Here is a 26274-nt window from a genome sequence, read left to right as displayed (position 1 = left end):
ATTCATTCATCCTTCCTATCTCTCTATATTGAGAAATAGAAATGGGAGGGGATCTGGAAGTAGGTGGAGCTTCACCATGAGCAGGCATAGATGAGCATAACTATAGCTTTGGCATCAGTAAGTGATCTGATGGCATGTATATTTCTCTATGATGAGAGGTAAGACCAGCCTCTTGGACAGGAGTTGAAATAGACAGGGTTTGGATTGAATATTAGAGTCACTCGAGCAATAGGTGTTGTGGAGAAAAGGAAGGTTAGCCAGACCCAGAGAAGCATATTTGTGGTGCCCAGCAGTCTTGAGGTGAGCTTGGTGATGAAGAATTTGTGTGGGTAATAATCTACTAGGCCCATCTTTCACTGTATTCCAGGAGCTCTCAGGAAGGCATAAAGGACACATGAGCTCAGATGGGTTTTAAAAAAAGGAGATATTTGTAATGAAATTAGGAGTTAATGAGGACACTGACAAGAGTGTATTTGAAATAAGAGAATCCAAACTGTCTAGGAAAGGAAGTAAAGACAGAAAGGGGCTGACCAGATGCAAGAGGGTTTGTAGAAGACTGTTAAGTGAGGTCTTGGAGTAGGAATGACTTGAGAGAGATCACTGAATGAACAAGTTGGAAGGATGGGCTGTTAAATTCAGAGAGGAGTATTGAATCAATGATGTCAAAGGTGGAGAAGTTCTGCGGAATAAACTCTTGGGTGTGGTTGAATGATAAGTGGTATTTTTGATGCCAGCTAATTCACTCTACAAATATTGATTGAGTGTATTTGTTGGCAAAGCAGCACTCTAGACACTGAAGGTACAGAGATGAACAAAATTAAGATCCATTTCCTTTTCCCTCCAATAATCTACACAGAGATGGACAAAAGTAAAATTGCATTTCCTTCCCCCCAATAATATATTTCATTCATACAGTTTACAATCCTGTAGTGTACACACACACATACACACACACACACACACACACACACACACACACACAGAATTTTGACATTTGTAAAATAAGAGGATAGTTTGCTGAGCAGATTTCTCTCTGTATAATTTTATTTAGAATAGTAATAATTACAACACTAAGAGCAAATATTTATATGTTTGGCAAAGAAAGTCCTTCTAGGTATTTTGAGTGCTTTCCTTTTTAAAATTCTACTTATTTCATTATGAGAATTTATATCTCTTCCTCCTGAGAACTTGTAAAGGTACTTTCATGTATCTTGTCAGTTCTGAAAATATAGAAATGTACGAACCTACTTTGAACATTTAAGTGTTTGTAGCTTCTTAATTTTTGTTTTTGAACTGTTAGAACATTGCTTCTGCAGTACACCAGATGTTGGTAATGCATGTACTAATCTTGTGTTAGGGATTTGAAGTAAGGTGTCAAGTAATTAGGGTTAAACCGTTTAGGAGGCAAGGAATACTTGCAATCAGTTCGTATATTACATTTATTTCGTAGTTTGTAATTTCTCTTACCTTTTGTGTAAATATTCTCACATGTTTATTAGCATTTTACTTGAATGAAATTTACACTTTAAAATGGTCTGCCACATATGCAGCCCAGTTAAAGTTCAAATACAGGTTATTTGGTTGTGCTCAAGGTTTCTATGGCCATAGCTGGATCACAGCATCCCTAAAATTAAAAAGAAGCCAAATGCATGAAACTGCAGCTAGGTGTGAACATGGACTGGATTAGTCATGAGGCGTCATGACTTCTCATTTAAGAGGATGGTGTGGGTGCTTTGTAGGTGACGTGGCCCGAGAGAAACAGATGCCATTTGGAGTTTAGTTTAGAAATCGCCATCATCTGTGACCCTGGCAAAAGCACAGGGTCTTCCCTGTGGGGTTTCTGCTTTATCAAAGCTTCTAGAGCAGGGAATGATAATTGAGTTACAAGGTGATAAGCTTTATTGAAAAATTACAGCCTTATCACACTTAAAAATGATTATAAATGAATAAGATTTTATAATATTCCTTTCTTTGGGGGAGTAGGGATGGGGGTAGTAAGATGGATCAAACCAAAATCAGGGCTTTGTGAATGCTAGTCAATCCTGTTCCACTGAAACTGGCTCTTGAGTTTTTCTTACTGGATCTCTTTATATAGACCAGACTGACTTTAAATCACAGTACTATTGCCTTGGCCTCCTGTTTTCTGGGATTCCAGGTATGCACCACTATGCTGGGTGGTTTTGATTTTGAAGGCTCTTTAGTATACAAACCTTAAGGTTCTTAAGGTCTTCAATATAGACGGTAGTGAACTGTTTGGACTTCTACCATCAACTGCATGGGACCTTATAGAGCTGCCTGGTTTCTATGAGAGGGAGGTTTTCTAGTGCAGATTTTGAAAGTTAGAGATTTAAGTAGGATTGTCTTAATAGCTATTTCTCCTGTTGCCAAATGGGACGTTTGGACCCATGATCTCATTTTTGACCAACAATCTCATTTTTATGATAGTTAATACTTCTGTGAGCCACCTGTATGGAGACCTGCCTCTAGGATTTGTGGTGGGTGTAAGTCTTGAGGAGTAGATTTTTATGACTGTGAAATCATGAAAATAAAGCCACATTCACATGCTCTTGCATGCTGCTCTGCAAGGGCAATGTGTAGAGTTTCATATCTAGCTTCCCCTTAGGACTTCCTGTAGAGATGTATTTAATATATGAAGTGGAAATTTTCTCAAACCACTCAGGATCAGTATTTGACAATTTTGAAATGTAACTATGTAGATAGCATGTGGCGAAAACTGTCCCCACACATATTTTGAGAGCTAAGTGAGGACATTCCATCTTGGTTTCTTTAGCTCCCTTCAGTGTGCTCCCACTGTCCATTAGAAGAAATGCCCTAGATAGGGAGAGTGGCTCTTTCCCGGTCTGCAGATGAGAGGCCTCTCAAGATTCCATCCATTACTACATAATGACTTTAAATACCTACCTCAAGTTCCTAGGCATAAAATGTCCCCTTTTCCAAATGTCACCATGCAGAACACTATTTCTAGAATGTAAAGAGATGGTACAATCAAATGGCTAAGACCTTGGACTCTGGAACCAGACTGCCTAGTCAGAAAATTAGACTGTCTCTTCCAGGGTGTGTAACCTTGAGCAAGTTATTTGCTCAGTCTGTGTCTCACTTTCCTCCTTTGTAAAATATACACAACATTTTAGTACCTGCCTCATGGCGTGATTCTAAGGGCTAAATGACTCCTGGTGTAGAAAAGCACCTGATACAGAATCCATGCTATAGAAGTGTTAGCTGCTCTCACCTTCCACCATCTTCATCCTAGTTCTTAAAAAGGAGCTAAAACTGCAGACCACCAGGGCACATACAAACCCCTTTCACAGAACCCACCTAGAGGAAAAAAAAATATTTGAGACTATAAAGCTTCATGTAGAACTGTGAGCTAGCTGCAAATTTCTCACTATCAAGGAAAAAGAGAAAACAACCTTGTTACTCTAAAACTGTTGATGGCAGGCTCAGAGAGGTCAAGGCCTGCGGCATGTGTGAGAGGAGGCTGTGCTCTGTGGATGACCCAGTGGGGGGCCGCCGGACTGCAGTTGAATCCAGGTACTTGACCATGAAGCCTCATTTGCTCTTTGATGTAAGAGCCTTGGCTTTGAGTCTTTTTCTTTCTCTCCATTCCTGTTTCCTCCCCCCTTTTTGATCCTACTTTAAAAATGTACGATATTTTTCTATGTTTTATGTATCTTTATAAGTCACTTTAAATCCTGTCTGGAACAGTGTATAAATAATTATCTTTAAAAGCGATCATATCTAATTACTAACATTTGCTTAATATTTATGCTTACCAGTCTACATCCATGCAGGGAGGTACGGGCAACTTTCCATCTGAGCAGGAATACTGATTAGATTTCTCAAATTTCATAGAAAGATGTCAAAACAGCCATATGCTCATATATTTTCCAAAGCATATGGTTAATAATAATTAAAACTAAGCAGCTAACAATGTTGGGTTTTTATTCGAGGCCAGACACTATGCCATGCCTTTTACTCACGATACCTATTTGACTCCCCAGAGCCCCTGGCAGGAGTGCTTGTTTTTGCCCTTCTGGGAAAACTGAGACTTAGCGAGCTCAAATAACTTTTGCAAACTTCATAGAAATAAAATGCCGTGAAGGTATAATTTGAACGGGCAGCCTGGCTTCAGCTCCTGTTCTTCTAAGTACTCTTCTTATGCTATATTGTCCTCAGTTAAGGAACTTAGTGCATCAGAACTCCATGTCCTCATAGCAGGGGCTCTTTCTGTGTTATAGAACATTTACAGATTTTACCTCTGTGGTACCTTTGCCAGTTTTTCCTTTCCCTCCCTACTACTTCTGTGCTCTGAACTTGTTTCTTGTCATTTTTCTCCCAGGATTTATGTCACACACTTCTCCAAACAGTGCTCTTCACAACTGTGTGAGTGCTCTAAAGTGTCCTTACCTTACCTGAAACACTTCAGTGTGCCCTGGTGTCAAATGCTGACTAGTTAAGTATCTGTGCATAATGTGCCAAGCTCCCAGAGACCTCCTACGCCTTTGACACCCCCCCTTTATGCTTTGTCAGTCATTATCACCACAGTGCTTGCTATAGCATGTTGCTTTATGCCCCCATGCTTTTTCCTCTTGATGGAAAACCCTTGTTCTACTGGTAAACCAGCTGCTACCCATTAAACTTACATTCAGTTCATGTGTTCCTGCTGACAACTCTTTTTGGTCTCCTTTCCACCCAGATGGGCTAGATGCTCCAACTTGGTATTCTCATGCTATCCTGTGTGTGTGTGTGTGTGTGTGTGTGTGTGTGTGTGTGTGTGTGTGTGTGTGTGCACGCGCGCGCACGCGTGCGTGCACACACACGCACGAACATTTTTTACATTTTAGAGACTGTATTTAATTTTAAAATTGTTGAGAAGTTTATATGTGTATACAATGTGTTGTGATGAGATTTACCTCATTACTTCTGGTGTCCCTCTCCCACTCCTGCTAACTCCTCCCCTTCCCACACTAGTTTCCCTCTTTTATTTATTATTACTTTTCGGTGCATATCTTATAACAGTACCTGCAGCTGCTGTGTGTGAATGATGGCAATGATTATATCCTATCCAGAAGGTACTTTTTTTTTAAGATTTAGTTTTTTGTTTTATTTTTATGAGTACTCTGTAGCTGTGTTCAGACACATCAGAAGAGGGCATCAGATCCCATTACAGATGGTTGTAAGCCACCATGTGGTTGCTGGGAATTGAACTCAGAACCTCTGTAAGAGCAGTCAGTGCTCTTAACCATGGAACCATCTCTCCAGCCCAGAAGGTATGTTTTCATAACCTTCTTCCCAATCCTCTGGCTCTTTCAACCTTTCTACGCCTTCTTCTAGGCCTCAGAGACAGTGGTAGAGTTGCCCCATATATAGGGCTGAGCACTCAACACTGACTTCTGAGCACTTTGGAAACCAATGAGCCTTTGCATTAACCATCACCCAGTGCAAAAAGAATCATCTCTGATCCAGAGTGAGAATAGTACTAATTCATGGGTATAAACATAAATATTTAAGAAGCAGTTTAGTTACATGTAAAAACATCAGTATTCCATTCTTCATTAGTATAACAGTCTGTGGCTTCTCCAGCTATAGGCATGCACTTTTTATCATGGAGCAGGCCTTAGCTCTGCATGGAAAGTGGTTGCCTATGCCCTACCTGGCCATGCCACTATTGCACCAGTGGGCACATCTTGCCTGGCAAGTCATTGCTGAATCACACAGAGTTCACAGCGGGGTAAGACCATTCATTGATGATGTTTTTGCCCCCAGAAGCCTGCTTCACACATCCCAGCACTGTTAACGCTAGCTAGCTGAAAGGGGGCCTCCAGTTCAGTACCAGCTCAATTATCCAAAGTGCATAGTGTCTTCAGCAACATTGTCTTACCTGAATCTACTGGGCAACCAGGAGCAATGACAATATTTGGGGGAACCTCGGGGGAGGGGGTCCCTAGTCAACAATTCATGGGAAGCTATCCTGCATTTGGTCTTAGTATTTCATTTAAAAATACATGGATTCTAAGAACAGCATTATGTACCTACAATACATATGTTTCTTTGTGTAATTTTAAAATGATTATCCAAGAGTCTGCTTCTTGGGCTGTGTGCTTTTTGTGGTCATGTGCTATGCTTTATTCCTTTATCCTTAGTTAGCTTGCATAGTACTTAGAACATAGTTGGTCCACCTAGTCAGTGACCATTTTGTACACAGTGCAGAATTCAGAGCCCTAAGCCTGGGAAGAAACCATACAAATATTCAGAGGTAACTACTAGGGCAGTAGAGGGTGGTCTCATTGGAAAACCTGTGGGGCTAGATAAATTTATGCTTACAAGTCCAGAAGGCAGAAAGGGGGCAAATATTCATAGACATTAATTGTGATAGTGTTTTTGGTTAATCTCCTTCAGATATTGTCATTGCCCTAGTGATCGTTAATTTGGTGCAATGAATGCATCAAAAAGAACTTTTAAACTTTGGAGACACCAACTCTTAACAGTTTTGCTATTTGAATCTATGCTAAATTTCAGGAGTCTAGACTAGATAGTTAAGACATATTTATTTCCATGATTATGTTTATTAAACACTTTGCCCTAAAATGGAGAGGAACAGTTGATACAACAACTGACACAGTATTCCAATGTGGACATTTTGTTGTATCTAGTGCCTTGGTGTGTAACAGAATCCAGATGGGATTTCTGGAAGCTCCGAATTCCTAGAAGTTAGCTTGCTTGTTTCACCCTGTATATTGTTGTTGTTGTTGTTGTTGATGATGATGATGATGATGTTTGTTTGATTGGGGTATGTGCTCATGAGTGTGGGTGATTGATGATGCCAAAGGTATTAGATATCCTGGAGCTGGGATTCCACTCAGTTGTGATCTACTGACATGAGTGGAGAAAAGTAAAATTCAGTCCTCTATAAGAATAGGAGTCTCTTGTTAACAATTGAGCTGTCCTTCAAGTTCCTCACCTGTTTTCGAGTAATATTTCTTGTGATGTATATATTTAAATAGATTGTTTTTTTTCTTTTTAATATTTTAGAGATATGTTATACTTTTGTTTACATTTGTTTATAATAATTAATGTGCTTTCATCATAATTTCTGTGTATCAGTGTGCAATCAATGTACCTCTGTCCCTTAAACTCTACCTTTTATTATTATTTCTGGTTTTAAGTGACTTGACAATGGTCTACTTTCCTTATATATTATGAGCATAACTTTCCTTATATGTTATTCTTAAGGTTCAGTGAACTTCTTGTATCTGTGATCTCATAGTACTTTTCAAATTTAGTTCATTAGTCTTCTGAAAACACTTTAGGGTTCCAAATTTCATTGATTACTCTAGAATATTTACATGTATACTAAACAGCTTAGAGTTGTTGGGCAACCCATTATATTTCTTTCATAGTTTTTGTTTGCTGTGCATCATTTTGTAGATTGTGTCTTCATTGCTAATTGTCTTTCAACTACAATGTCTAATCTGTTGTTAATGTCGTGTTCTGTATGTTTGATCTCCACCACTATAGTTTTATATAAAAGACTTCAGTCTTTTATTTTTACAGCTTTCAAATCCCTACTTAACACATGGAAAGTAGCCATAGTAACTATTTTTAGTGGCCTTGTTAAATCCAGTATTGAAATTTGTGGAACATTTTAAATTATCTTGTTCCATATTATAAGCAGAATTGTCCTGATTTTTGGCAGACCTGTAACTTTTAATGGGTACTAGAAATGATGCATTTTACTTGATTAGTTGTATATTTTTGTATCATAAACATTCTTGAGCTCTGCTTTGGGATTCACTTAAGCTATTTGGAAGCACTTAAGTTACTTGAAAGTAGATGGCTCCTTTCAAGTTTTTCTGGTTAGATTTGGTAGGCAGGATAAGAACAACTCATAACGTAGGTCTAATTGTTTTCCACTACTGAAATATATGACAGAACGTTAGCCAGTGGTCTATGAATCATGAGGTTTTACAGTCTGGCTATGAAAATAGGCACTCCTTCTGGTTTTATTTGCATGATAGGCACCGTGCTTTTGAATCCTTTCAGGTGGGTCTTTCCGTAGTCTGGAGTAATTTCATCCCAGGGATGCCTTGCCTGGACAGTCCTTTGCTAAATACTTGAGAGAAGCTATATGTTGGTGCTTGAGGGGTTCTCCTTTTGCTGTTCTAGCACATACTCTGTCTCGAGAGCTCCAGTCCCCGACAGTTTGCTAAGGTTCTCAGCCCTCTCACTCTGGGAGGCTTCAAAAACTTTCCCTGGTTTCCTCCTCTATTCTTTGGCTTGAAAATGCTCAAGGCGATGAGTTCTAAAAATAAGAAATGTCACCCTACTTATTCCCCATCCATAGAGATTGTAGCCTTGCACTGCCTCATTTACAGTGTCTTGAAAACCATTGTTTTTATGGATTTTGACAGTTTATTGTATGAGTAGATCTACATTCTTTACTACTTCATTTTGAACATCAGTAAGTGTGATGTTTGGCACATCTCAGTGATGATGACCAAGCTCAATTTCAGTTGTCATCTTCCAAACATGTTGGCAGCATGATATTACTTGTTTGACATAACCAAATCAACCCCTAAATAACTATATTTAAATGCATTCAGAATCTGGTGTCCAGTATTGTAAATCTTACATAGCAAATGAGTGTCTATGTATACTATACAAACATTGGCTTAGCAAGAATCATTTAATTCAGACCTTCATGGATAAACTAATATCCTTTGAACAAATCTAGTTCCCTATGCTTAGTAAGATATTAAATTTTACCAAAATTGTTCATTATCCTTTGGTGGGAAATGACAGTTAATTCATTACAGATGACATATTAAAACCATTATATGATTAGCATTTGTAAGTCTAGAAAAATATTTAATATCACTTCAACCTTTTATCCCTTGAGAATGATTCAGGACTTCAGAAAACCTTATGTCAGTGTAATTTCTTATTTAAAAGCTGCTAAAAGCAGCGTATGCTGTCTGGCTAGAGTTTAACTAATATCAACTCAGATTCTTTAAAAGAAAATGAACAGTTTGCCAAGATGTAGTAGAATCTGAAAGGATGAATTCCCATGTATAAAGCGATGGGGTTGCTCAATGTTACACAGTAGTTACCTGTGAATGAGGCTGTGTACAATATGTCTGTGTTCACATAACTTAGAGCATTTTTTTTGTGTTTAAAACTCATTTGCCATTTACAAAATAAGTTCAGTTACAGATGTATAAATTCATTTTACAAATAAAGAAGGCCTTGATGAGGGGTAGCAACTTACCCAGAGTCACATAGTAGAGTTGAGTTTCAAATCCAGTCTGGCTCCAAAGTCCTTGTGTTTAATCCTAGTATCCATACTTCATCAGAAAAACAACTGTTTTTTCTTCTTTCAACTCCATTACCACTATTCAGTTTTTGTGCATCTAAACCTGAATACATAAATACCAATATCTCTCAGTGATAACACTCACTAATCATTCATTAAAATCATACTGTATATCAGGGACTGGTCTAAACTTCCGGGTGTCTATATCTAACATTTTCTTCTAAGGAGGTCCTATCTGGCAGACATTTGGAGTTTGAACACAAGTATTATCATCTTCACATTAATAAGTAGACTTCACGTTTGAGAGACAGAGAAAGTATTCATGTGTTCAACAAATATATAACACAGAGTCAAATCTTTTGTATAGCCTTCCTACTACAAGAACTGTTTTTTAAATTTACATCACTTTTCATTATTAGAACACTAGTAGCGATTTTTAATCTGTATGCTATTAAGGAGATGCATCTATCTGAATGACTTTCTAGGGTAGTTCCAAAGGTCATATAGCTGATATATAGAGTCAGAGTTCGAATCCAACTCTTGTCTACATCACTATTTCCATTATTTTGTGTTTTCTTTTTTCTTTTTTAAAAACTATCTTTAGAATTTAAGGTACTTTAAGGCAGCTCCTTCATATGAGGGTTTGTACCTAGTCTCAAGCTCATATCCCTGGGAGGCCTGCTCTTTTCTGAAGGGAAATGGAGAAGTAGTAGATCTAGAGGAGAGGGGAGGTGGGGGGGGACTGGGAGGAGAGGTGAGAGGGGAAACTGTGGTTGGTCTGTAATATATGAGAGAATAATTAACAACAACAAAACGATAGCTTCTTCCTTCCCTTCCTAAAACCTAGCTTTGTTGGAGTTAGCATTAATTCTCCTACATTATTATTTCTTAATCTATCGGATCAGCGTATAGATTCTAAATATGCCCACTAAATCAAAATTATTGTTCAACTTGTCTATATACTTTTTTACTTTTTCTGCTAGAACTATTATTATTTGAGACATATGTAAACTTTCTGTCCTGATGGCGACATTTACAGTTCCCTTGCTTTGCTATTCACATGGAAAATTATCCTCATCTTCAGCAATAAATGCATGCAATTCCTTACTAAAAAAGTTGCCTTTTCTAGACTACTGTTCTGGGTCTAGGCCCTACCAAAATGTTAGATCAATTGAAACTGACACTATGTGACTACATAGAACAAATAAATGGTCCACCCAAGCTCAAGTTTTGACAAGTGATCTTAGCCATGACTTGATCCTTTTGACATTTACTTCTGAGTGGTAGTGAAGGGGTACAGTAAGTCCTTTTAGGCTTTGATGTCTCCATTAGGAGGTTCTCCTATCCATAACTTGAGAGTATCTGAGTGGCCATAGATTTTTAGAGAACATTGTCTTTCTGTGTTTATGCCTCTATTGTTTTTCTTTATTCTGTTTTTCAAAATTTGATGTTATCATTTGCCCTAAACTGTTATTGCTTAATGCATCGCACAGGAAAGCATTACTTTTCATCCCATATAGTTCCTTTTGAATCCCTAGGGAATATTTTATCTCATAGTATGCAAACAGCCATGGTGGCAGAGGTGAAGCAAAAGGCAGGTTTATTTGCTAAGATATTAAAGACATGGTTAGTCTATTATGAGGTCTTCTTTGACCTATGAGTTAATTAGAAGTGTCTGGCAAATTTTCAAACAGTACTGAGATTAAAATTAGCCTTTAAAATTAACTTCTTATTTAATGTCCTTGAACTCAAAGACTGTCGTTTCTATGAAAAATACAATTTTTAATTTGTTGAAACTTAGGACTTTTAATTTATTGAGACTTTTCTAGTACATGATTAATTCTTGTGTGTGTGTGTGTGTGTGTGTGTGTGTGTGTAATATTAAGAAGAATACTTTCAGCTCGATATAGTTTTTATATGCCATTTGAATCAAGTTTCTTTTCATGCTCAACTTGTTTATACATTTACTAATTAATTTGGTTTTAATTTTTTTGAGACAGGCTGTCATGTAAACTAGGTTGACCTTAAACCCGCTGTGTAGCAAAGAATGCCCTGAATTTTGATCTTCCTGTCTGTGCCTCCAGAGTGCTGGGGTGGGGTTTGCAGTTGTGAGCCAGCACACTTTGTTGTTAAGCTGCTGGGCTTGAACCCAGGGATTCAGGCTCCAACCCATCTTTCCCTTCATTCTCCTTTATCAACAAATGTCCTCATAGGTCTAGAGAGATGACACTGAATAAGAATGCCTATTACTCTCCCAGATGACTCTAGTTATGTTCTCAGCACCCATGGGATTGGCTTACGACTGCCTATAACTCCAGCTCTGTGAGATCTGGTGCCCTCTTTTGGTATCCCTCTTGTATCTGCATGCACGTGATACACACACACACACACACACACACACACACACACACACACACACATACTTTAAAAAACACTCATTTCAATAAAGCAGAAATCCATATCCTCTGTAAAAATCCTCACATGTAAATAGCACTCTCTTTCTTTGTCTCTTTCTCTCCTCCCTCCCCTGTCTATGTAAGACAGAATTGGATACTTCTGTAAGTTTCCATAGATTTAATTTAAAATTTCTTGATAGCACTTCACCAAGTACTGTGTTCACGTCTGTAAGTTTCTGGAACGCAGGGACCATGGTTTATTCATCGCTGTGTCACCAGTGCTTTGCAAAATACTTCACAGAGTGGTGCTCAACAAATGTTAATGAAATGGTAGAAGCTGCTCTCAAGTGCAGAGGCAGCTCATGTTATTTGGGAGGTATCGGGGGTGGTAGAATCTTTTGAAGCATTATTAGGAAGATGACTAAATTCCAGGAATGCATGAACAAGTCAGGGATGGAGAATTCAGCTTAAACTGGCAGCCCCCTTAAATCCAGAGACCACCTACCTGATGATCTGAGTTAGTAGAATTGAGAGTTGAGAACACTTACAATAATAAAAGTTCAATGATGAGGGCGTCCTTCTTGGAGGGAGAATTTGACTCAGCTGCCTTATAATCCTTCCTGACTAAGATGCTTATTCTGAATGACCCAGCCACTTTCCAGAGTCATGAGTAATTACTTGAAAATAAAAAAAATAATTGTAGGGCAGGGGTTCAAATGTGAAAGTAGAAATAATGACTTGCAAACTTTTTTTTCCTATTTTGTCTCTTTAGCTTTAACTCAAGAAGAAGGCAGCCTGGGGGAAAAATGTTCTAGGGCTGGGCAGTGATTCTGGAGTTAATAATCTTCATGACATTAACTGCTTTTTTTATTTTAGACACATCTGGTCACTCTTCTTGCCCAGGTTGCTTTGAAGGAAGAGGAGGGGGCTAAAGCCACCATGTCGGAGATACTAGACCTCTCTTTTCTGTCCGAGATGGAAAGGGATTTGATCCTCGGTGTTCTGCAGAGAGATGAAGAACTCAGAAAAGCAGATGAGAAAAGGATTCGGTAAGGGTCCCAGAAAAACTAAGCCCTTCCAGGCTTTCAACCAAGGAGCCTCGAGCTTTTTGATTGTTTCTTCATTCATTGTCAGCAATGAGTAAACGATTTAAAGCTGCATAGGACTAGCTGGGCTCTGCGTTTGTTGCTTGTACAGAACACAGTAGTCTTACTGTCATTCTCTCCACTTCTGTACATCCTGAACCCACTTGTGCTTCTCTTTCCTGTCTTGGCAGGCGACTGAAGAATGAGCTCCTGGAGATCAAAAGAAAAGGGGCCAAAAGGGGCAGCCAACACTACAGTGATCGAACCTGTGCCAGGTGCCAGGAGGGCTTGGGCCGCTTAATTCCCAAAAGCAGCACTTGTGTGGGCTGCAATCATTTAGTGTGCCGAGAATGCCGAGTTCTGGAAAGCAATGGCTCTTGGAGGTGCAAGGTGTGCTCGAAAGAGATGTGAGTATCACTTCATGGCAGCATAAAGAGGGGACATATGTCGGGCTGCCCTCTCATCAATTTTGTTAGTTGAGTGACAAGAGTCATTGTTTCTACAGGTCTTACTTAAGGTTTCTATTGCTGTGACAAAATACCATGACCAAAAAGCAAATTTGGGAGAAAAGGATTTTATTTGGCTTACACTTCCGGGTTGCTGTTCATTACTGAAGGAAGTTGGGATAGGAACTCTCCAACCGGGTGGGAACCTGGAGGCAGGGTGTGCTGAAGCAGAGGCCATGCAGGGGTGCTGTTTACCAGCTTGCTTTCCATGGCTTGCTCAGCTCGCTTTCCTGTAGAACCCAGGATCCCCTGTCCAGGGATAGCACTATCCACAATAGCCTGGGTCCTCCCTCAGTGAGCACTAATTAAGAAAATGCCTTACAGCTGGATATCATGGAGGCATTTCCTCAACTGAGGCTCCTTTCTCTGTGATAACTCCAGCTTGTTGTCAAGTTCACATACAAAACCAGCCAGTACAACACATCTGACATTTTCTTTTATTTTCTCCCCCAGAGAGCTGAAGAAAGCAACTGGAGATTGGTTTTATGACCAGAAAGTAAATCGCTTTGATTACCGAACAGGCAGCGAAATAATCAGGATGTCCCTTCGCCAGAAGCCTGCAGGTATTGTTCAGGGCTAAAGACTGTTTGAAGGACCTAGCCTTGAAGATAGAAGGCTTGTGTGGAATCCAGCTATATTCTGGCTAGTGGTGACTTAACCCCAGGGGCTCAGCCAGTCTGTGTGAATAGAAAAGGCTGTATCTGTCCTATCTGTAAGTGTGTGTTTTGGGGAAACTGCTTTGAAAGTTGTTTCCTTCCTTTATTTCATTATTACTACCCTGCCATCCTGCCATCCTGCCATCCTGCCATGCTTTTGTTTTGAAGTGAATAAAAGAGAGACAGCCGGGCAGTCCCTCCTTCAGCAGACACAGATGGGTGATATCTGGCCAGGAAGAAGGATCATTCAAGAACAACAACAGAGGGAACAAAGGTGAGAGCCAAAAAATTAGTATTATTTAGTTCTTCTATTACTATTACCTCGTTTTCTAAAACAATAGGCATTATTAGAGGGAAATTGGAAAATGCAGATAAAATCGAAGGAGGAGGAGGAAGAGGAAGAGGAGAGGGAGGGGGAGGAGTAGGGGGAGGAGGAGGGAGAGGAGGAAGGGGAGGAGGAGGGAAAGAATCAATTCTGGTCCCACTAGTCCCAGGCAAATATTAACTTTTAGGCAAATTTATTTTGTTCTTAGGCTACACTCACCTGTGAAAAAGAAATATATTAGTTCTTAACAAGGATTTATTTACTTTAAAAGTTAGTGTCTGTTTGCAGGTGTGTATACTTGTGGGTAGTTGCCTGCAGAGGCCAGAAGGGTGTTAGATCCCCTGGAGTTGGACTCATAGGCAGTTGTGACATGGGTGCTGGGAGCCAAACTTGAGTCCTTCTGCCAGAGCAACACCCATCATTAACTGTTTCCCCAGTCTCATATTAACTCTCTTCCACACCTTCCTAATCTTTTCTTTTATTCTCGCTGTTCATTACTAAAATTTATTTAACTTTTCAGGCTTTGTGATATTTTCTTTCTGTTATGCAATCATAAATCAATAGACTTTAAAAACCGGTTTAGTTTTAGTTTCGCATTTATGAATATTGTTTGCTTACACTTAGACCTGGAACCATGACTTTTCTACCCCTGAATTCTTTACTTTGGCTTTATTTCTTGGTTGTCTAGATTTTGTCATTGGGAAGTGCTGTCAAGAAGGGTTTGTGATGTTTATTGCATTCTTTCATGTTCAGAATGCCTGCCAACTACCTTGGCAGTTACATATTACAGACTTGAGTCATGTTTTCTTTCTCTCAGACTATTGTAGATGTTGCTCCATTGTCTTCTGCCATTGAATCTAACTATGAAAAAAGCCAGGTTGACATTTTTATCTTTGTAGGTAACTTTTTGTGCGTACATACACACATGCACATAAGAATATAAATCAACCAAGATTATTCTGTACTTTTTTGACATATGATATACTCTTCATGATCTTTTTCTTTTCTTTTCCTTTTTTTTCAATTTATTTATTTATTATATGTAAGTACACTGTAGCTGTCTTCAGACACTCCAGAAGAGGGTGTCAGATCTTGTTACGGATGGTTATGAGCCACCATGTGGTTGCTGGGATTTGAACTCCGGACCTTCGGAAGGGCAGTTGGGTGCTCTTACCCACTGAGCCATCTCACCAGCCCGATCTTTTTCTTTATAGTTGGAATTTTTCTGGACTACCTCCTTGAACATTTTTCCTGTTTTGTTAATTTACGGTCCCACCTTGGGAATATTGGATTCCACAATCCTCTATTTCTATAATGTTTTTAAAAGTGTATGATGTAAAAGTAAAAGAGAAATATCGAAGCACTTAACCATAGAGACTCCAATGTCTTCATTCCCTTCATGCTATTTGGGTTTGGGCCATTCCTTTCTTTTCTCTCTTTCTTTTCTGTTCTTTCCTTCCCATTTGTTGACTTTAATGGTTTGAGGGAATTATCTTGTTTAGATTTGGTTTTTATTTTCTTCAATTGTTTTTATCAGTTTGTTGTTTTATCATCTTGTATTTGAGCTCATGCACTTTACAAAGTCTACATTATGCTTGTGCAAACAGATTAAAATATATTATGCAAACTAAGATGTCTATGACATTGTTATGGGTTGCAAATTTTTGGGCCCACCACCATTCAACCATTCATATATATAAATATATGTATATATTTATATATGTATACACACACACACACATATATGTATGGTGTGTGTGTATGTGTGTGTGTGTGTATCCATCCTCTTTGAGTAACTACCACATAGCTGAGTTTTTAAATTAGTTTTATTTTTTAAAAAGATGTAAAATTTTATTTTGGAACTACGGACCAAACCCAGAGCCTTGTGCTCCTAGTCAAGTGCTGCACCACTGAGCTAAATTTTCAACCCAAGATTTAAAATTTTTTAACTGATTCTTTAAAAATGGTGTTATACGTATGGGATAACATATGGTATTTCAATAAATGTGTGTAATAATTTAACATAATGCTTAAATCAAGGTGAGCAGAGCTACTTTTCATATCACCTCTTAAGGTGAAAACTTTCAAAACTGTTTTTTTTTTTTTTTCAGGTGTTCTCAGTCATTCGGTATTCCTCAGTTGAGAATTGTTTGTTTAGCTCTGTGTCCCATTTTTAAAATTTATTTATTTTTTATTATTATTTTCTTTATTTACATTTCAAATGCTATCCTGAAAGTTCCCTATACCCCCCCCCGCCCCTGCTCCCCTACCCACCCACTCCCACTACTTGGCCCTGGCCTTCCCCTGTACTGGGGTCATATAAAGTTTACAAGACCAAGGGGCCTCTCTTCCCAATGATGGCCGATTAGGCCATCTTCTGCTACATATGTAGCTAGAGACATGAGCTCAGGGGGTACTGGTTAGTTCATATTGTTGTTGCACCTACAGGGTTGCAGCCCCCTACAGCTTCTTGGGTACTTTCTCTAGCTCCTCCATTGGGGACCCTGTGCTCCATCCAATAGCTTGGTCTTGCAAATTTTATATGCCCCATAGAGGGGAATGCCAGGGCCAAGAATTGGGAGTGGGTGGGTAGGGGAGCAGTGTGGGGGGAGGGTATAGGGGACATTCTAGATAGCATTTGAAATGTAAATGAAGAAAATATCTAATAAAATAATTAAAAGGAAAAAAAAAGGGAAAGTGCTTGCTGCCCCAGTAAGGTTTAGGTCTCCCAAACCCACTTAATAGTTGGTTTGGTGTGGGAGATGGGGAGGCTTTGACAAAGAATCCCATAGCAAAATGATGGTTCACCCTGTTAGCCAGATACCCTGCCTCAGTATATGAGGAGAAGAATCAAGGAGAACATTCAGTGCCAACCTTGAATGGACACACACACGGACACACAGACACATGCACACACAGTGTGCCTACAAATATATAAACACACATTTCTGCACCCATGCAATTCAGACATTTATCTTAAGTATATTTCATCACAGAACTCATTAAAATTAGTTTGCACTTATAAAAACCCAGAAAACCAAAATTATAGTAAATTTAGTCACTATAAATATGTAGACTATAAAAACATAAGATGGCATACTAATAATAGTGATATAAATTTGACATTCTCATGATACTTCTCTGTCTTTTATTTTCTTTTTTCCCTTTTCTTTTCTCTCTCTCTCTCTCTCTCTCTCTCTCTCTCTCTCTCTCTCTCTGTCCGTCTGTCTGTCTGTCTTTTGGTCTTTCTGTCTTTCTTTCTTGCAGACTTTATCTTGTGCAGGTAATCATAGGTGCAGTGAGTTTCTGGGTGGTGAGTTTTTTGACTGTACTCTAGCCATGTCATGTCCCCAACACTGCCTTTAGCTTTTCCATTCTTTTCACTCTTCTGCGATGTTCCCTGAGTCTTGGCAGGGGATAGGAGGATCTCTATGTTCTATTTAGGGCTAAGCACTCAACAGGCAATTATTTTCAGGACTCTGATGGGTTCTATCTCTCTGTAGTAACTGCTGACCATTGCAGAGAGAAACTTATTTGACCAAAGTTCAGGCAACATCAATTTATAAATGTGAAGCATTAGAAAGCAATTTGACAACATGCCGTTTACCAAAACAACAGTGGTAGGCTTTCCTCTAGGGCAGGGGTTCTCAACCTCCCCAGAGTTGCAACCCTTTAATACAGTTCCTCGTGTGGTGCTGACCCCCACAACCATACAATTATTTATGTTGCTACTTCATAACTGTAATTTTGCTATGTTAGGAATTGTGATGTAAATATCTGATATTCAGGATGGTCTTAGATGATGCCTGTGAAAGGGCCCACAGGTTGAGAACCACTGATTTTGGTCTCAACTTGTGGCCCTGGTTTACAATACCAGGCCTTAGTCTTTCTGTGGAATAACTGGTTATCCTCATAAACATTATGCTACTCCTGCACCAGTGGGTGCATCTTGCCTAGCAGGTCAGTATCATAGCATGTAGGATTGGCTTCAGGAATACCACTGGTTTTTGTTTTGTTTTCCTTCATAGTAACCTACATAGCTCCTTCTAGTACCATGAAAGCTTATAGGCAGAAATGAAATAGTTGTATGGCCTTGTCCTAGATTCTAGTTTATTAGTCTACAAATTTGTTTTTGTGACAGCACTATGTGTTTTTATCACTATGGCTTTGTAGTTTAACTTAAAATTTGGTGTGGTAATGCCTCCAGAAATATTCTTTTTCCTCATGTTGGACTCCTGGGGTCTCTTGTGCTTTTGTGTGAGTTTTAAGATTTTGTTCTTCTATTTCTATGAAGAATGTCACTGGAAATTTGATATGGATTACTTGAATCTGTAAATTGCTTTTAGGAAAATAGCGATTTTCACAATGTTGATTTTTTTTTCCAATTCATAAACCTGGGCAGTCTTCCCATTTTCTAGCAGCTCCCCCAGTTTCTTCAGTGTGCTAAGGTTTTTATTGTAGAAGACTTTCACATCCTTGCTGAGGTTTATCCCAGGGTCCCTTTAGGCTATTATGACTGAAACTGTTTTTGTTTTCAGATTGTTTAAAATTTATATATAGAAAGCCTGGTGACTTTTGTGTATTAATTTTATATCTTGCCATTCTGCTGATTATGCTTAAAAGATTTCTGGTGGTGTCTTTATGGTCTGTTATGTATACAACAGCTTCATTCACGATAGCTAAAACCTGGAAACAATTGAAGTGCCCACCAACAGGTGAATGGATAAACTGGGTTGTTTATGCCACAGGATACTAATTTGTTAATGAAAGGAACAATCTATTGATAATATAGTATTACGAATGTATATCAAAATACATATGTTGAGTGAAAAGCACTAAACAAGAAAGTACTCATGTTCTGAATGAGGAAGTGCAAACCTCTAGTCCCAGCAGTTTGGAGATGCAGAGGTAGAGACAGAGGCCAGAGGCCAGAGACAGAGGCAGGGGATCTCTGTGAGTTTAAGGCTGCCCTTGTCTACATAGCAAATTCCTGGCCAGCTAGAACTAAATAATGAGACCATGCTTAAAAAAAATAAAATAAAAATCCTCAACCAATCAAACAACAAAACAGAACAAAACAAATAAGAGTACCTAGTCTAGGAGTCTATATGATTCTGGTGTACAAATTTCCAGAAAATGCAAACTAATTTTCAGTTGCCAAACTAGATCGACATTTGCCTGTGACCAGGAGCTAGAAGGGAAAGAAGGGATTGCCAACAGGCATGAAGACACTTCAGGAGAGTGATTAATGTGTTCCCTAACTAAACTGTAGCAGTAGTGTTTGAAGTGCCTATCTATTGCCAGAAATCATTAGCGTGCGTAATTAAGCACGTACAGCTTGTTTGTACCAATTAGTTAAAACCAGCAGAAAACTGCAACACAGACACTTTGCCAAGGCCAGAGCACTTGATTCATTTTTATGTTTGTGTGCTGCTTGACTGTATATATGGACTGTGATTTTATCAGATAGCCTTGGGTGCATGCGTCATCTGTTCCAGGTGATGAGCCCCCCCCCCCTATTCCTTTGTAGTTAAGGTTAAAAATGGCTTTTATTTGCTGAACTTGATTAACGAATCTGACATCACTGGTCAGAATGTAATTTCTGAAATCTACTGCTTCTGGCTGTCTGCAACCTCTTGTCTCATTGGATTGAGAAGCCTCTTATTTATTATAAACATGAAAACTGATTGAGTGCGCCTAAGTGATTTTTACATAAAAATTATGGAGCCTCAGAGATAATTTAATCAACCCTTTTATTTTTATAGAAAAGAAAGCAGGATAAATGATTTACCTGAGATTACACAGATAAAGACCAGGACTCCTATCTCTGAGTTTATTTTTACTGCACAGATGTCAAATAATTGCTTTTTTTTTTTTTTTTTTTTTTTTTGCCTTACGGTTGTTTACATCAGCTCAGGATCAGAACGTATTTATCTTTAGGGGGAAAAAAAAAAGAAATACAAGCACCAAATACTCCATGGACCATTGTTGAACAGTGTCTCTAGAGGAATGATTCCATTTGAAATTCTTTTTCCCTTTGCATTGAAGGGGACAAAAGAATGATTTTAAAGTAAAGTAAAGAAAACCAAGCAAGTGTCTTGCTGTGTCTTGTATGATAAAGCCGGTACATTTGTCAAAAGTGACCTCGTTCCCACTACCTGCATACGCTAAAGTTTCAACTCAGCTCCTTCTGTTTGCTTGCACAGCCCTATCTCAAACATCACCTGACAAGCTGAAAAGTTTATTCTCCACTGGCTGGCACACAGAGACATTAGAGATTGGGTTCCTTGTTCATTTGTGAAATATATGTGGAAGCTTACTATGTGACAGATATTGTTTTATGCGCTGAGATACTATTATGGATACAGAAGGGTCCCTTGTTTGTAGATTGTAGATTTGGAGCTAGGGAGCACATACAACAAATCAAAAGGAAATAATCAAATAAGTAGTCTGCCAGATGTTGGCGAGTGTGATGGAGACAATGACCTGGAATGAACAGATAGGAAGTGTGTGTATGTGTGTGTGCTCTGTTTTTCTTAGTTAAAGGCAGATCTGAATTGTAAGGTGACATTTGAAAAAACTGCAGAGGCAAACATTGAGAGTATTTAGAGGGGAGGAGCATTGTAGACAGACATCTTAGCAGGTATAAAGAACTCAGAGCGAGTCTGATACAAGTGTAGTCTGGAGTTGAGTTGGGGATGCTTGTGCAAGGAAATAAGCACAGAAATGGATGGGAAGCCAGTTGTATAAGACTTTGTTGACCTCTCTAGAGTCTAAATTATTTTGAAAGAGAGGGAAAGATGTCAAAACTAATCTTATTGATTATTGCTTCTTTTTTGTTGTTTAAAAAACCGAGGTAAAATTCACATAGCATTAAACCATTTTGTAATTTTGTAAAGTTCAATATAGCAAATGTTTGAACTTTTAGGACATAACACACAACCATCACAATTACTGATTGTCAGGGCATTCCTACCACCCCCAAAAGAAACCATGTCCATGAATTAGCCACTGCTATTTCTTTCATTCTGGAATCTCCGTTCTGCCTTTCTGGATTTGCATACCCTGCATTTACCATCTGAATTGAGTCATACCCACCGTGGACATTTAAATTGGTTTCTTTCAGTTAGCACAAAGTTTTCAGTATTCATCCATGTTGCTGTAGACATTAGAGCTTTGATGGTCTGTGGATGAACAATAGAGCTTTGTATTGCTATACTATACAGTATTTTGGCTCTCCCGTTCTCTGTAGATGAGCAATCAATTGGATTATTTCTACCTTTTGGGTTATAAGAATAATGCTACTAGAGGTTCATCTGTTAAAAGCACATGTCTTGGGCTGGTGAGATGGCTCAGTGGGTAAGAGCACCCGACTGCTCTTCTAAAGGTCCAGAGTTCAAATCCCAGCAACCACATGGTGGCTCATAACTATCCGTAACAAGATCTGACTCCCTCTTCTGGAGTGTCTGAAGACAGCTACAGTGTACTTACATATAATAAATAAATAAATCTAAAAGAAAAAAAAAAGCACATGTCCCTCTTGCAGAGCACGTGGATTTGCTTCCCAGCACCCACATGGTGATTTATAACAATCAGTAACTCCAGTTCCAGTGGCTCCTGCGCCCTCTTACTAACCTCCATGGGCACCAGACATGCACCTGCCACACAGGCAAAACATTAATATGCATTAGATAAATAAATGAACAAAATGCTTTAAAATGGGGGTTTTAGGGTAGGAGGTTACTGCTAGGCATGGTGTTGCAGGTCTGTAATCCTAGCATTCCAGAGGCATAAGTGGGTGGATCTCTGTAAGTTTGAGGCTAGCCTGGTCTATATAAAATGAAGTAAAGGCTTGGGACATTTAGAAAGTAGGAGATCTTAGTCTTCTGGGATGTAGAGTGCAGCCCTAGGTATGATTCCCACTGTTGTAAAATCAACTCACATTTATGTTTTAAAAATAATTGCTCAGGTTACTACTGTGAATCAGTTGGAAAGGTATCTATCCAGAGGCGGAAGAGTCCCCCTCTTGTAAAACAGTGGATCTTGGTTTTTATTCTAGTGTGCTGTTTGATGTGCCAAAGCCCAGAAGTGGAAAGAGTGCACTGGAGGCTGAGAGCGAGAGTCTGGACAGTTACACCGCTGACTCGGACAGCACCTCCAGGTGTTCGATCACATCTGTCCATTTTGAGCTCTCATTTTGTTCTCTAGCATCAGGATGGACGTTTCTTCTGCCTTCCTGGTTTCTGTCCTTGGGCTGTTGGATGAGTCTTTCTTCTGACCTCAGCAGAAGTCTCTCTTTAGTACCTCTGTTGCTTTGGCTCTGAGCACTGCTTCTTGGAGTGAGCTAACTTCCCCTGGATGCTGCACTGTGGAGGATTCTGCTTCTGTCTCTTGGGAGAGGAGGTGTGAGCATTTGTGTGTGTGTGTGTGTGTGTGTGTGTGTGTGTGTGTGTGTGTGTTTGCAGAGTTGTTTGCCCGATCTTCTGCACTCCTTCAAAGTCCTTTGGATGGATGTGAAATGGGCCTTCTCAATTTTGTTGCTATAGTGATGGCAATGCTTCGCCTTCCTTGTTAGTGCTTTGGGGCCTGGCTAGAAGAGGAAGGGGAAAGCATGGTTTGGTTCTAACTTCTGATACTTCTAGGAGAGATTCTCTGGATAAATCTGGACTCTTCCCAGAATGGAAGAAGATGTCCGCTCCCAAATCTCAAGTTGAAAAGGTAAACTGCAGGCTGTTGGCTTTACTTCCAGTCCCCTCCCTCCCTCCCTCCCTTCCTCCCTCCTCTTTCCTTCTTCCCTCCTTCCCTTCCCTCTCCTTCTACTCTGTCTTCATATCTCAAGTCAGGAATTCAACTAAAATTTTACCTGGGCTTCATTTGGAAACATTTCACGGGTCTTGGCTGAAGTGTGTGAACATGAGTTTTATATTAATCTCTCCTTTAACTTTGTCATAGTTGGATTAAAATCTGACCCATAAGCTCTTGCTTTGGTCTACCTGCTAGTCTTTCCCCACCCCATGTCCTTGAACTTATTCCCTTCTAGGAAATTCCACCAGGGAACCAAAATGCAGTCTGTGGTGATGAGGGTGACATGGTATTCAAGAAGAACACCAGAAAAGTCATGAGGCCTTCAGGTAACATCTCTGCCACTGCAATCTGTGGCTTGTGTTCTAAGTGCTTTGGCTGGGTTCTTGTTATGGAGTGCAGCAGGTTGCTTTTGACTTAAATTTTTGGTCTTTTATGCAGAATACACTAAGTCTGTGATAGACCTTCGCCCAGAAGATGTGGCCCAAGAAAGTGGCATCTTGGGAGACAGAAGCAAATCTGTACCAGGCCTCAGTGTGGATATGGTGAGCACTCTTACATTTCACTTGGGTACTATATTAATATTTTACATTTTAGAATTGACTTTAGTACTCAATTCTCACATCCTAATTGTTTAATTCTTTGGAAAGGTGAAATGACTTATAATTTCCCTAACTTCTGAAGTATACCAACACCTTCATTTGCTTGAAGTACTGTCTTTGTTATCACTTACCATTATCACCTTGTTGGATATATGGTTGGCCATGCAAATAAATACTTATTTTGACTCAAATGTAAATAGATGAGTAGTGAGATGACTGAAGGGGCAGCTGCACTTGCTGCAACAGCTTGACAAGCTGAGTTTGACCCCTGGATTCCACATTAAGGTGGAGAACTGACTTCCTAAAATTGTCTTTGGGTCTCCACATGCATGCCATTGCACAAGCATGGTTGAATACAGACACGATGATGATTATGATGATGATGATGATGATGATGATAGAATATACAAACAGCAACAATAATTTTAATAAAAATTTATACAAAGAGATGGCTACACTGGGGTATTCAAATGGGAGAGTTATAAAACTCCCATGAAAATATTAAATACTTGTTTTCTTTTGAGACATGAAGATATATTTTTAAAAGGATACACACACACACACACACACACACACACACATTAAAGCTCCGAAGTTTTACAACCAATTTTGGTCCTCACTGAAGGAAAGACCTTGATTCTTTTTGAACCTTGCTTTTATTAACTCTCAAGTTTTCATTGTCTCAGGAAGAAGAGGAGGAGGAGGAAGAGGACATTGACCACCTGGTGAAGTTGCATCGCCAGAAACTGGCCAGAGGCAGCATGCAGAGCGGCTCCTCCATGGTCCGTTCTATGTTTGTGCTTTTAGACACACTGGGGCACCAGGAAGGGAAGAAGAGCCGTCCATCATTAGAGCAGACTGCGAAAATGCCCTAACTCACTCTTGCTAGGGCAGGAGCATGTGTGTGTTTCTTACTATTATCACTGTAGAGCTTAAGTGTTTAGTGTGGCTTCTAGGTGACGGCCAGAACCTCTGATCTGGAGCGTCTCCAAGAGGTAGCCAAGGGTCTGGCCATTCTTTCCTCCCAGCGTTGGGAAAAGTAGCTGAAACTCCTCTCAGGAGAACCAGGCCATGAAGTAAACAAGACCGTACTTCCAGACTTCTTAAGCCACTCCCTACTCTTACACTAAAGGCAAGCAGATGGCGTGGGAAGGACCTTTGCCAGATTGACATTGAGGTTGTCGATGGGGATGAAGGCAAAACAGCCTCATGGACATTAGCTAAGCAGGCCTATAGCTATCATAAGTACAAAGATTGCTCTTTTGGGTGAACAGACTTCAGAAGGAGACTTAATTAGATTTTCACACTTACACTGGAAAACTGTAGACCTCAACCTCATATTCTTCACTGCTACTGTTATATTTGCAGCGGTGGCTCTCCTGCTGCTCTCAGTTCTGGCCCAGTCTCTTTCCTCTGTAGATACTGCTCAATAGATGGTAAATAAGTAAGGCCCCATTTTAAACCAGCAACTAGCCTCCTCTAGCCAGTGTTGCAACATCCATAACACACAGCACAGATGGACTTAGCTCTACCTTACCTCCCTACACCTTGTCATCATTCTAAAGATGGGGACATAATAGATTGTGTAAAATGAGGTGGCCAAGAGACATCAAGAGTCTGTGTGAGCCAGGAGGTGAAGTCAAGCAGTTGTGGATGTGTTATGTGTGCTGACTTACCCTCTGGGTAAAGGGTTATTGGCAGTCCTGGCTCCATGCAGGCCTTTCTGAGACATTTGGCTTCATCACGAGGGAATATGGGAGCAGCTGGGGATTGTAGTATGTTTTTTTCCCCCCAAGCCATTTGTAATTGCTTTCCCCTCAGAGTACCCTTGGCAGCATTATGAGTATTTATAGTGAAGCTGGTGATTTTGGGAACATCTCTGTGACCGGCAAGATTGCCTTTTCACTGAAGTTTGAGCAGAAAACACAGACTTTGGTCATCCATGTCAAGGAGTGCTACCAGCTGGCCTATGCTGATGAAGCCAAGAAGCGTTCTAACCCGTGAGTGCTTCTGGGACCTGAATCATACTCTTGACAGGAGAGGTAGACCTCAGAATCTATTGGGTTACTCTTGACCAAAATTATCGCTTCTTTGGTGACAATAGTAAGATGTAATTTAATAAAGGGATTAGGACTTGGAAAAGCAAAAATGAAGTTTTTGACCTAGTATTTTATCATGCACCAAGCAGGAAAGTAAAGATGGGGCTCGAGAAAGCCTAGCAAATAATTTAGTGTTCTTGGTTTCTAGATATGTGAAGACTTATCTTCTGCCTGACAAGTCCCGCCAAGGAAAAAGAAAAACCAGTATTAAGCGGGACACCATCAACCCACTATATGATGAGACCTTTCGGGTATACATTTGAACCTAGAGGGGAGAAGGTTTTGTGTTTGTTTTGGGTCTTTGTGGTATAGCTTTGCCTCTACAGCATAGCTGGAAGATCATTCCTGTACCTGAGGAATCACTGTGAGATTCCTATCCTCACCTCTTCATATCCTCACCTCTTCATATCCTCACCTCTTCATATCCTCACCTCTTCATATCCTCACCTCTTCATATCCTCACCTCTTC

At 39.6% G+C, this 26274-nt stretch overlaps 1 protein-coding gene across 4 annotated transcripts in view; it reads left to right on the top strand.

Moving 5' to 3' along the window:
* Positions 1–26274, top strand: part of Sytl4 (synaptotagmin like 4) — a 46217-nt gene that overhangs the window by 7207 nt on the left and 12736 nt on the right. For 2 of the 4 annotated variants that reach the window (XM_021188033.1, XM_029534185.1), the window contains exons 2-12: positions 12634–12779; positions 13007–13222; positions 13775–13884; positions 14146–14251; positions 22362–22463; positions 22945–23020; positions 23343–23433; positions 23546–23649; positions 24393–24488; positions 25528–25706; positions 25954–26056. In XM_021188033.1, the coding sequence (XP_021043692.1) occupies positions 12670–12779; positions 13007–13222; positions 13775–13884; positions 14146–14251; positions 22362–22463; positions 22945–23020; positions 23343–23433; positions 23546–23649; positions 24393–24488; positions 25528–25706; positions 25954–26056 (1293 nt within the window). In that variant the 5' untranslated portion in view covers positions 12634–12669. Of the gene's footprint in view, positions 1–12606; positions 12780–13006; positions 13223–13774; positions 13885–14145; positions 14252–22361; positions 22464–22944; positions 23021–23342; positions 23434–23545; positions 23650–24392; positions 24489–25527; positions 25707–25953; positions 26057–26274 lie in introns of all 4 variants that reach the window. The other 2 variants (XM_021188032.1, XM_021188031.1) reach the window with 1 other exon arrangement.

Source organism: Mus pahari, chromosome X, assembly GCF_900095145.1.
Source record: "Mus pahari chromosome X, PAHARI_EIJ_v1.1, whole genome shotgun sequence".
In the NCBI taxonomy this organism is placed as follows: Eukaryota; Metazoa; Chordata; class Mammalia; order Rodentia; family Muridae; genus Mus; species Mus pahari.
This window is presented reverse-complemented; position numbering and strand designations above follow the sequence as displayed.